Raw genomic sequence first — 13,006 nt, forward strand, 5'->3', positions numbered from 1 at the left:
GAGCCTCCAATGCCCAAGGAAAAGCGAGCATGGGGCTCTGGGCTCTGCCTCTGAAAGGGAATGATTTGCACATGTGTATACATTCAGTTATTCACTAAAGAGCAGAGAGAAACATCAAATCACTCCCTCTTTGGAAATGCTTGTCACAGTCATTTTCCTAAGAAAGGAGAGTTTGGAATCATAATTCACATTTAAAAAAACTAACAACAATTTTACTATTGTGGAATGGAAAAAAAAAAAAAAAAAGTAAAAAAAAGGCACTGACGGGACAGTTTATCCAGCTAAGGGGTGACCTGCTGCTGGCAATTCTCTGAACGGTACAAGAAAGACCAGCACAAGAGCACAGAGAATAAATAAAGATAATTTTTTTTATTCGTTGCCTGTAGGGTCTGTCAAGGGCAGACAGATGCTGCACTCAGACACCTGCATTTTGTTCTTTTGAGCTGATCCATGGCAATGATAAGGGGCAAGTTTTCGAGCATGCAAACACATGGGCTCTGCTCACAGCCACTGCTTCACAGCCGTGTGTCATACTCCAAAGGCTCATCTGTATCATCAGCTCCTCTGGTGCTTGTCTCCATTTCTATTTCGAAGGTTGGACTGACCCTTTCCAGTGTGTAGTCACTTCTCAAATCTATGGCAAGAAAATAAATTCAATGATGCAGGCAAGTAAATCTTTGAAAAGCACGTACACCCCAGGCAGTGTGTGGCCCAGTGACTGATGGCAGTGTTAGCTGTTTCCAAGAGGAGAAAAACCTGCAGCGGGGCAAAACAGAGCCATGGGGATGAGAACCCTGGGGGTCCCAAAATGGTGCAAGCTGATATGAATGAACCTTCCCTGACTGTATTCATTCAGCCGATTTTCCCCTCTATTATCTCTAGCTGCCACAGACACAAATAATCAAAACCAATAGCACCACGTTTTCTGTTTCAGAATCAAACAGCAATTATTACTCCATGTAGACACTGAAAGAAAGGAGTTCCCCCCAGAAAAAAAAAAAAACAGGTGGGTGGAAATTCATCCAGAATAGCAATCTGTTTTGGCTTTGAGTCTTTTAAATGTGCCCCACATTAAACAGAAGCATATTCTATCAAAACTAACATGAACAACAGGCAATTCAACTAAGCAGAAGGAATGGCTGCAGTGTATAGGACTCCCGAGTGCCAGGAAACCTCCAGTGAGTTTTCCCCAGCTAATGCACTGCCAATTTTTAGATTGTTACTCTTTCTCATTCTAAAAATTAAATCTGTTATACCTCTGTTATACCCCGGAAAAATGAGCTACCATTTTGCAAAGCAAAAGAAACAATTCAATGGGTAGAAGTTTTTATGCTCAACGCTAACATCAGGTCGATGAGCTCCAACCCTTACATGGTTGCTGGGCAAAACAGTAAGGTGAAAGAGCAAAATTCTCATATCTGCCTTTGCATAGAGAGAGCATGCCTGCTATAATCTTTCAGCTCAATAGAATTTCAGTTCTTGTCTTTATAACTTGTCTGGGCCTCTGCTTCCTTGCACTTTAAAGGTTACATATAGATTAAAAATTAATCTTTACTTTGCATACCAGGAAGTTTCAGTCTCCTGCAACAAGAGTTACAACGATGCTTTGCGATGAAGTTTCTTATTGCACCTTCTCCTAGGTTTGCTGGTCCAAATACCATCTTTCCAGATCTAAAAGAAATATTATTAAATAATCAATGAACTCAAAATAGACCAATTGTAGGGGAGGAAGATTATGATGTTTTCTATTTTTCAAATCAGAGATAAGTTAGCCCTTTGTATAACAACAATCAAAGGTTAGCGTACATCACGAGTTTCTTAGCTCCAGGACAAGAAAACTGCCAATTCTGGTAAAGTATTCGCCTAGATATATCCCATACTGTTTTTCCTTCCTGCTGCATCTCATAGATGCTCTAAAGGCAGACAGGACAGACTCAGCAGTTCCTACTAAAATGCTCACAGGAAATTTGGGCACAGTGAGATATAGACAACATATGCCAGAATCTCAGCAACTCTTTTTCAGCCACCACTCATTCTCGTCAAGCAAATGGTTTGGTTCGGTTTTGATGGTAGGCACCTGGGAACAAACCAGAGCCAGGAAGGACTTAGTTTTACCTTATTTGAGAACAGAAAGCCAAAAGCAAGCATTGTCCTACTCACATCAATATGCAGCACAGAAAAAAAAACACCGTACGGTGCTGACAAGTAAGGCTTTAAAATTTATTGGCATCTTCCTATGCTCATTTCCATGTGTCTGCATTCTGGCCAATTCAGCAACATTACTAGGGGATCCATTTGTGGAAGTGTATTGCATATTCTGAATGAAGCTGCCACAATTACAAACAGAAGCAAGCTATATCCACATATGTATTAGAAATATCACATAATTATAACAGATTCTTAATGTAGTCTGAAAGATCAGTGTTCATTAATTTTAATATTGCTCCACCATTATTCTCAAGAATTTAATTGACATTCTAGACATCATAGAACACACCACACAAGAAACACTTCCAAAGAAACTTTATGAATGCTAGTATTTTATTTTAATGATATGCAGAGTGGAAAAAACACATTTTAAAATCTGAAATCAATTACAGTCCTGAGAAGCTATAAAAAAAGATTTTAACTCTCTCAAATCTATCTGTAATCCACGCTAATAAAATAGATTCTCTCTAAAGACAGCAGTTTTCAAATATGACGCTCTCTTCTTTCACACACGAGAAAAGCAATGATTAGCCAAAACTACCATAGAAAGCTTAGCATCTCTAATTTCTGGGAGACACTAAAGACTGTCTCCTGGATCATCTGAAGGACTCATCTAATCAGTCTTTACCGCAAATTAGTACATCAAACAAGGCAAGAAGTGAAATATTATTTAAGTACCATATATACACTTTAAATTACATGATGCTATATAGCCATTTCTATCCCTTGGTATAATCTAGTAAAATGTCAGTAAGAATAGAACACACTTAATTATTTTCTTGGGCAGGCATAGGAAATTCAGAAGATTTCACTAACTCCAAGGCTACAGAACAACTCTGATACTTCCTCTGATCTGTTATTCCATGCAAAGTGCAGCAAATAGCACAAGACAGACTGATAATTTTCTCACACTGTTGTAAGATAAACAGGGATACTATCTGCAACATATATGAAGTAATCTTTCCTCTCTACCCAGCACCGGCAATGGTTCAAGAGGAAGAATGCATTTAAATTTGGAAGACATTTCAAGAAATACAGGGATAAATTGGGAAAATAACAAGAATGACCAGCAGTCTAGAAATCACAACATACATGAAAGGATTAGGGGGTAGCCTAAAAAGAAAAAAATGAAATTGAAGGACAAGATGGTGAGTATCTTTGAGCTTGTTGAAATTTTTTTCTCTGTGTTGACAGTAGACAGGACAAGAAAGAAATGTTTTAAGAATGAAATCGGGAAAAATCTTTCAGACAGTAATGACAGCAAACCATTAAAAACAGTTGTTCTGGGAAGTTTTCTGAGGTCATCCTTGGAAGACCTTAAGATTAGTCTGTACAAGACTTGTAAAGCCAGGAATGACCTGGTGAAGAAGAAGAACCAGCTGAACTCTTTGAGTCCCTTCTAACTCTACAAATGTTTTATAAACAAGGTCACTTTCCTGGTTATTCAAGGTCTGATTTTGTCTCCAAGGTAAGAAAAACACTGAGCCCAGCTTTCCTCTTTCCCCAGCAGGTGTAGTAATGTGAGTTAATGGGCCTAAAAACCAAAAAAATCTTCCTCCTTTTGTGCAGAACCTTACCTAATAGTTACGCTCCATAAATGCCTACCAGATTGTATGAGACTGGTGCTGGCCAGTAGGTAGGTAACACAGACCACACTGATGCAAAGCGTGCTCCTTATACTCCAGAGCTACAAATGCTCAAAGCAGACACTAAGACATTTACATGGCTTTACTGATGGAAGGTAAAGGACTGTGGGGTGCTTCGCGGCAAGTAGCACCTTTCCAGGAAGGTGCCCAAGTAATTTATTTGGTATGTTTTTGTAGATTTAGCTTCCAGTCCACCTGTTTCGTTTGTGCAGGTTTCTACAGTAGAGGTTCAGTTCATGCAGATGTTTTGTCTGCTGGCAGCAATTCAACTGTAAATTGTTTGGCTGGAAGTGTACAGCCTGGCAAAATTCAATAGGTTTGTTCTTCAAAATACATGCTAATGAGCAGCTTCAATGAACACAGTCTCCACTCATTACTAAAACCTTCAGCCCATCACTATCCACCCAAGAGCTTTCAAAAGGGAGAGTAAGAGACCTAGCACCTCTGACTCCTCCTTTTCACATGTTTGTAATGAGATTTTTGACTGCCAGTGCCCTTTTTCCTCACCTCTCTCAGCAGGCCTAATGCATCAATTATTTCCAATTTGAAACTCAGCCCACTATCTTCCTCATGTCTGAATCTGCTCTACAGACACTCTGCACCTAGTGTCTGTGAAAGCTTTACTCACGAAGACTTTGTTGTGGATTTGGCAAGTTGTATACACTAAAAAGAGCATCCAGAGTACTGCTTATGAGATAATTCTTCGCAATGTTTGGGTGGTACAGGAGTCTGCAGGGACTGCACTGTGTCATGACCTTGCTGCTGTGCCTCGATTACTTCTGCTTTTAAAGGAAATCTCTTTGTGAACATTTTAGTCGTGTCATTTTATCACTTCATACATCCTGTGCAGTGCACATGGCCAGATCTTCAATTAATGTTAAACATCCATGAACTTACACCAATTTACATCACCTCAGAATCTGTCTGAGATGTCACAGTATAAGGCATACTTTCTGAACAGATCTGGTTGTTTTGTCTTGGTACTGTATATAAAACCAAGACACAATACACTATCACAGAGTTAGAGGTCACATTTTGCCATGACAAAGTTCATTCCAAGACAGCATGCAGGATGCTTGAAAGAAAAGACTCATTACATGATAATGACATAAGCCACTAAATCAATGGAGTTAAAGAAGCAAAACATAAATAATTTAACTATAAGTAGTGCTAAAATTTGAATCAGCCCCATCAGTCAGATGCCTTCTATTTTCTCCCGGGCTTCTAAGAGAACGTGAGCTCAAAGGAACTTGTGAAGCAGCGCATAGGTTTTGATTAAGTATCTTACCTATAGATGAAAACTTAAAACAGATCTTGCTACTGTCAGAAATGTTTTTCTTGTGAGCAAATGAAGGTTACAGCAAAGGCAGTGCTTTTATATTGTTATTGTTATTACTATTTTCGAAAGTGCATCTTAGAATTGGGTATCTGCTAGCTGCTTACAGAATCCATCCAGGGTTTCACTGCTTTATTCCTTTAGATTCCTGAATCAAAATGATAGTTTCACAATTTGCTGTTCTGAAGATTTCCCTGAACATAAGAAAATCAAGTTGGTTTTGATTAATTAATCAACACTTGCTCTTTAACTAGGACTTGACTGTTTTGCAGATGACAAAAAACAAAACAAGTTCTGAAAATAAGATCTGTGTGATCAAATTTTAGTAAGCATCAGAAAATTATTTAATAAAAAAAAGTGCGAAGAACACTAATAAACATACACTTCAAGATAATGTAGATAAATATTATTCTTACTTTAAAGAGGATAAGCTGAGTTGCCATGTGAACTACTGTGGTCAATGACTGGCCACAGTCTTCAGTAATAATGATTACAGTTTATGCTACCACTGATATAAAACATCCAGATGAACAGTAGCAAACCAGACTTTTATACACCTGTAGCAATACCTTAAAAATGTTTGCTAAAATCTAGTGGACAACTACATGACTGACCTCTCTGTCTCTCTATCCTAAGCTATCCTTGTGCTTCTGTCACTGTCCTATGGTCTACTTTGGGAAAAGACTTTGTCACTGTGAGGTGTTCAGCATATTTTTGATGTTGCTTCCAAAATAAATATCATACGGCCAATACACCTACATTCATAATTAAACATTCACAAAACATTAATACAGTCACTTATTACTAATCTTATTAATGAAATATTAATAATGGTCCCAGAACTAAGAGCCTGCTTCCAAAATTAACTTGTTCTGAGTTCTGAGGAAGTCATCTGACATTTCTATAGTTAATTTCCCTTTGTATTAAATCAGATTATTGATACTTGTATCTTTCTTCCTTCCAAACATAAGACACCCCTTCAATCATATGACATGTGCTGAGTAAGAGGGAGCCAAGCTGAGCACAAGATGGTGGAGAGGCAGGGATGCCAGGACACAGCTGGAGAGATGTGTGGGTTTAGGACGACCCCCCAGAGAACAGGACCCGGCAGGACAGCCAGTCATCACCACCACTGTTTCTCTTCTCACTACAGCAAATACCAGCAAGGAGCAAGGTCACAGGATGGGAGAATGGCCGTGGTTCTGATTCTGAAATTTGATGCATGAAGGCAGAGACTACTTCTGTGTAGTCTCTCTAGTTTTTGTAGCTTTTCACACATGATTTATCATCTCCATATCACAGCTCAGACTGTGCAGCATGCTTAAATGCATCACTAGGACCTATCAGAAAGATCAGAGATACAGAGACCCTCTCCTCATCCTCTTAAGCCCCATACAGTCCATGAAACACTGCCCCACCAGGCAGGGGAAACAGGACTGCCACACTTAAGTTACTGATGACCTCCTTCAGTACAAATTTGTGAAGAGGCTTACATGGTCTTCCAAAATCCCTGCATAACCATGGGAAACTCCTGTGCTCCCAGAACACCACCATAGACTCTCCCCACCTTCCATACACTGCTCACCACATACTGGGAGCTGGGAAGCTTAGACCCCCGCCAAGACCACAGTCCTCCAAAGCACAGCAGAGGATATAGTCTCTCCATTGTCATCATACCTCTATTTAACCCAGACATGATGGTAAAAATAATAAAATCTCTCACACAAAACATAAAAACCACCCTAAATAAACAGACTATTGGCAGAATGTCTGAAGTGAATGATAATTTCATCAGAAAGAAACCTACTTTTTGTCTTCAGGTTTAATGACAGATGGATCTGTAAGGTTTTCCCCAACACCTACAACAAAATCAACAGTGTGTGTTACAAAGGAAGCTGATGACAATTTCATAATCTGGCACTTAATAAAAACATAATTATCCAATTTCTTTGTAGATCATAAAGTGTCACAGTTAAAGTGGTCATGAGTTAAAAAGAAAATGCTAGGAGTATAAAAATCTGTTAAGTATTGGCAAACATATAGAGTTCTTACTACAGTCCTGACTTCAGCTGCTTTGAGGTTTATTTATATGGAGACAGAAGGCTTATACAAAAGCATTAAATATTATGCTGAGGCTTAACTACTAAGCAAAATGTCACCAACCGCTGTTTAAGTTGGAGTAAAGGTATTAACCAAATGCAGACCTTACTGATATCAATAGATCTAACCTCAGATACAAGTTCTCTTCAAGGTAAAAAACACAACAAGCCACAACTTTGTGACTTGCAAATGCTTGGGTCTGTTACCCCTTTTTTCTTCTGGGTGGCCATGGAATTATATTAATTAAATAATTTCATTACAATACCTGAATGCTGATACCTATGTTGCAGTTTTCCCCAAACTGATGGCATGCTACTATTTTACCAAAAAAACTCTTTTCTTATATCTGAGAAAACAGTCGTGCTTTTATACCAATGAAAAAAATCTATGATCATATGATACGCAATTATTTTTATTTCAATAGCCCACTGATGCTAGGTTTATATTCTGCAATGAAAACAAGTAAAGATTATGGAAATAGCATATTGTGACTGAAATACCCCCAAAATCGCAACAATCTTCTATGAAGGTCATTTCAGTTGATGTAAAAAAGAAAAATGGTTGGTATGTATGTATGTGGAGATGGGTCTGATATTATAAAGTAGATTGTGATATAGATTAATCCTATTAGAACTCCAAGGGAAGCAGCCTTTGCACTTTTCCTAAACTGCAGACTAGAGAACTACAAGCCAAACACAAGGCCAAAACTAGAGCAGATTCCAGTTTGTTTGAGATGGAAACTGAAGTTCCAGTCTTGACGAGATTTACATAGGTGTTTGAATTCTCCATGTTTGAGCCAACGCAGTTGGTCTGGAACTGTCGAGAGTTCTATAATAAACCCATGCAAACTTCAGACAAATTCTAGTAGGCTATGCTGAAGACACACTTACTCTTTCTGTATTTTTTTTCATGTGCAGCTAAAACAAAATGAAGGCAAGCATGGAATTATAGGTTTATTTTGCATAATAAGCGTGTCTTTTTGTAATTCACAGCTTCTGGATGCTGTAAAATGTAAATATGTTAAGTCTCTGTCTACCCATATGCACTTCCCTTGACAGAAATGACAAACAATAGTGTTTATACTGTTTGATGGGTGATGTTCATCTTCTGAACATTGTCAACTGTTTTATCTCTCTAAAATATGCCATGTTCCCACTTACACATGTATAGCAAAGTGATCACATGCTCTTTGAAGGGTTCACTAGACTTTGTGAACAGCATTCAGGCATGCAGCTTATGTAAACTGCTTACAGATTTATTAATATGAAAAATAAAAAAATAAAGATAGCAGTTCACACTCTTCTGACAGATACGCACATACATTAAGTGTGCATATATACATCGGCACACTTGAATCTCTGTATTATTTATATATCTTAACAAAAATAAAAATACCTTAACTGTGGAGTGTTTTTTTTGGAGCTGGCTGAAATGTTCCTGAACACTTTATCTACCTGCTCTTTTGCCCATTCAGCCTAAACATATTTGAAGTTAAATTATCTTCCCATGACACCTACATTAATCTAGAGTATTTCTCTAGATACCCATCTGGATATTCATCTATCAGTGCCGCATAACCGATATCCAGGGGTTTCTCGAGCTTTGCCAGTATGTAAATGAGAACAGAATTTGGCCCATTCCTCAGTATTAAATTTTCTTTCAAGAGAATTGCTTTTCATTGGGTTTCAAATACTGAACCTATGCTAGCAGCCACCTTGCAAATCCAGGACAAGGAGCTCCCCACGGGTGTACACATAGGTCCAGTGAGAGAAGGCCAGCATCAGCTCTTCCAGCAAGCTGCTGGGAGTAATCTCATCTCCGTTGTTGTTGTTGTATTTCCGAAACTCGCCGGTCATGTACTTCTCAATGGTCAGCCACTGGTTCGCTGAATGGCAGTAGATGAGGAAAACTTCCAGGAACCTGTAGACACAAATGCTGTCTAGCAGGAGCTGGCAGGGTAATGAACATTCCCACAGTCAGCACATGGCATGATGCAAAGCAAATATACCAAAAAGGAGGACGCATCTTCCCTAGCTGGAGCATTTTGAACAGCAGGAAGTACCAAATGGTAGACAGCACAAAGGCTTTCTCTGTTTGATAACTCTCAAAACAAAGCACTTGATCAGAAAGTATAGTTTATGGACAAACAACATAATCTGATTTACTCCAGCCCACTGTAAATGAGCTGTATCAAATTGTCTTATGTTAAATGTATAGAAGGCAATTCCTGCTTAAGTCTAAGGAACAGCATTATAAAGAAGCTTATTTTGCCATCACATGTAGCTATGGAGACGAAGTTCAAAGCTGCCTACCTTTCCTCTTAAAAAGTGATTAACTGTCATTAGACTGCCTAAGCAGCAGCCATTTCAACCCACTAAGGAAAAGGAGGCTGCACTAGACCTGGTACACAGCTGAAAGGAGAAACCTTTGGCACCTAACACTTAAAGACAGTGCTTTTACCTTGGAGTATAGGGAATAGTATGAGGCTTCACTTGATTGAAGGTATAGATTAACTTCTGGGCAGCCCTTTGCTGTTGGATCTCCTGAAGAAAATAATGTTATAAACATCACTTTCATTTTCATGAAGAAAGGTGCCATGAATTTGTCCAAACAAACAAGCAAACAAACACCTGATAGTGTACTGTTTACAAATGGGAGATACATATTCCTCAAAACCTTTTTCCTTTCCAAAAGATAACATCAAGCCACATGTCAACTATGCTGAAGACATTCACACGTAAGCAGTATAACATTTAAGGCACCTCAGGCTAGACCAGTCAGTGTGCCTTCAGGTCTGAACTCACCCTCAGGCAGAGATGTAACACTGTGCCATCATGAAAGATCTTTTGCCAAGTCTGAACCACCTCTGGCAGAAAAGACTTCACAATAAATACTTGTCCCAACTTCAATATATCGTTCTCAGACCAAGTACAAATGACCTTCATGGCCCTCCGCAGACCCCCATCCATCTCCTCCCGTGACAAGACTTGGATCATTGCAGCCATACCACGCTGGGACCAGGAAGACATGCTTTTATCAAGGTTCATAGGTGAACTTTCTTCTAGCCGATAGACCGTCACTTCCTCTCCAGCTTAATTAAAAGGAAATTTCATTAGCAGAAGTCACACATCACAGAAACAGGAGAGAACTGCATTTTGATTTGGTGTCTTAAAATACATACCACTTTACACACCTTTGTAAGCTACACCTTAAAAGAGAGCTTTTTTTTATCATTAGTGTGAAAATTCATCTGTGTGAAAATTTCCCCAGCCTAAACTTCCATTACTTAGTACATACATTCTGCTTAATATGTACTGTGGTAACAAAAGTGGTCCAAAGAGTTTGTATTAAGCCTCTAAACAGAGATGAATTAGAGACCTCCTGGACACTTCCATACAAACAAAGCTCACTTGCCACTTTAAGCATTAAAGATGGCTGAACTTTAAAAGTACTTATTTTTAAAGGGTTATCATTTTATTTCCAGTCTATGAACTTTACATATCCTGAGTGTGGGTCCCTCTGTTTCTGTACTTATGTGGAAAGGAAATTTTTAGTAAGATTTGTTTTAAGTTAGTTAAGATCCATGGAGCACTCACAGTATTTTCATCATAACTGTGCTTAACAAAAAAAAAAAAAAAAAAAAAAAAAAAAAACAAAAAAAAAAAACAAAAAACACAAAACAAAACAAAACAAAAAACCACAAACCAACACCCAAATAAATAAGGCAAACAAACACAGACAGTTTGCAGTAGTTATCAACTACAAAATTAAAGAGCTGGAGAGTGCCACCTTTCCATGTAAACAGACAGCTGAGTTGTTTCAGAAGTGGAGACTTGGCCACAATGAGCCAGGGAAATTAGATTGAAAAGGACATGATTTTCCTTGGCACAAGGAATCCTAGGAGAACAAGCTAAAGCAAATAAACAGGAAGTTTACAGTTCTGGTGTTTTAAACTAAGATTTGCCTTTTTCCTAGAAATTCCAATGTTATTCGTAGGGCACAAAATTTCAGATGTTCTACTCCTGCTACTAACATTTTTCTGAAAGCAGAACAAGCCTGCTGAGCTTTAACTCAGTTGCACTCTGTTCCCTTATATAGTTGTAATAGCATTCCTCTCTTGCAGCCTAAGCAAGACATCTTCCTGTTGCCATCATTTGTAAACAGAAAAGTGGATTGATTTTTTAAACTTGGCTTTCCTTCTTGCAACTCACATTATTTGCAATGTTAATTTGCAAGAAACAGGTTTTCACTGGTAAGTGTGATCAGGTAACTACATCTGCAAAATGGCAAAGAATAGCATAAAGAAGGACAAACTGGATTCAGACTACTAGACTTCCTCCCCACTCCCAAACCTACCTTCACCAGTTAGCAAAAATGTGAATGGTGTTGAATGCCACAATTTGCTCACATTTTAATTTAAAATAAAGCAACAGAAAAGCCAGTGTCTGACATAAAAGACAGGTACTTGAATAAAGATACCATAACTAGACACATTTTTTAATCTTACATTAATTCTTCTTTCTATTATCTTTTGACAATTTAATACCTAGAAAGGTATCTCCTGGGAGCTTCAAAGATTAGAATGTTCAGTATGCTTATAACTGTATTAATTACCTGCAGTGATCTGGTCCCAAGAAATCCTATGATGCTGCAATTATGAGCAATTAGTTGCTGTGAGACAAAATATTCCACCCATTGAAAAGAAGGCACCTAGATCTCAAGTGTCTGGGTGCAGAACTTCTGCTGCTGTAAGCCAATACCACACACTAATTTCAGAACTCTTCCAAATGATCGATGTATTATTCTCTACCCCTCTTCAGTTACAGCACAGCTCTTTTTTTTGGTGGTACATGACAAGTGTCCTGTACCATATACAGGAGTAGCGCCCTTTCAACCAATACCTCATTTTCTTCTTGATGGGATATCCTACACATATATCTACAGGCATGAGAGAGAGAGAGAAAGCAGATATCAAGATTAAGGGGAATCTTTTTGCTGTCTTCAGCTATGCTAATGATAGATATAGAGAAGATAGAGTGAGATTCATCTCTGAGGTTGACAGTAATCACATGAATGCCAACAGATACAAGCTATAGCAAGGGAAACCCCAACAAACACTGGGAAAAATAACAGGTCCACAATGAAGTCAGTCAAACACTGGAAGAGGTTGTCCAACGAAGCTGAGGAATCGCCACTTATAGACATATTTAAAATGCAATTGGACAGGTCCTCAGAAACCTGACCTGAATTGGCCACAGAGGGAGTTGGACCAGGTGACCTCCAAAAGTCCCTAGATTACTGCATGACTACAATTCTGTCCTGATTCACCTCTTTTAGAAAAGAATTGCTGAAATTAATCCGAAGAAATTTCTCAAACACAGACTTTAAAAAGATAATGCACCAACTATTTATAAAGCAAAAAACATAAGCAGGAAGTTGGTACTTACCAAAGAGCTGGACTGGTGTAAATGGTATGGTCTGAGCAAGTCTCATTAAGTTGTTTCTCTCAACAGCTGCAAACAACATAGATTTCACTACTATACTTAATAAACAACAGGCTGGCTGAGGTTCAAAAACTTCTGGCAGCACTTTAGTGTTGTGTACGAAGCCCAAGAGGCTGCAGTGTGATCCTGTATCAGATCTGATTGCCATTCCACCCAGCCAGCAACTCCCCTTTGCATGCTCATGGTATCTCACAAGCATCAGCTGCCACTCT

General features: G+C 38.6%; 1 protein-coding gene across 1 annotated transcript in view; it reads right to left on the reverse strand.

The window, feature by feature from the left end:
• Window positions 1–515: 515 nt before the first annotated feature.
• TRPM6 (transient receptor potential cation channel, subfamily M, member 6) overlaps window positions 516–13,006 on the reverse strand; it is a gene marked incomplete at its 5' end in the record, with an annotated part of 49,679 nt that continues 37,188 nt past the window's right edge. The window contains 7 exons of the mRNA XM_009698169.1: window positions 516–634; window positions 1,565–1,671; window positions 6,998–7,049; window positions 9,005–9,210; window positions 9,751–9,833; window positions 10,095–10,381; window positions 12,738–12,803. Coding sequence (XP_009696471.1) covers window positions 516–634; window positions 1,565–1,671; window positions 6,998–7,049; window positions 9,005–9,210; window positions 9,751–9,833; window positions 10,095–10,381; window positions 12,738–12,803 — 920 coding nt within the window. The remainder of the gene's footprint in view (window positions 635–1,564; window positions 1,672–6,997; window positions 7,050–9,004; window positions 9,211–9,750; window positions 9,834–10,094; window positions 10,382–12,737; window positions 12,804–13,006) is intronic.

The sequence above is a fragment of the Cariama cristata genome, unplaced genomic scaffold (assembly GCF_000690535.1).
Source record: "Cariama cristata isolate BGI_N322 unplaced genomic scaffold, ASM69053v1 scaffold9834, whole genome shotgun sequence".
NCBI lineage: Eukaryota > Metazoa > Chordata > Aves > Cariamiformes > Cariamidae > Cariama > Cariama cristata.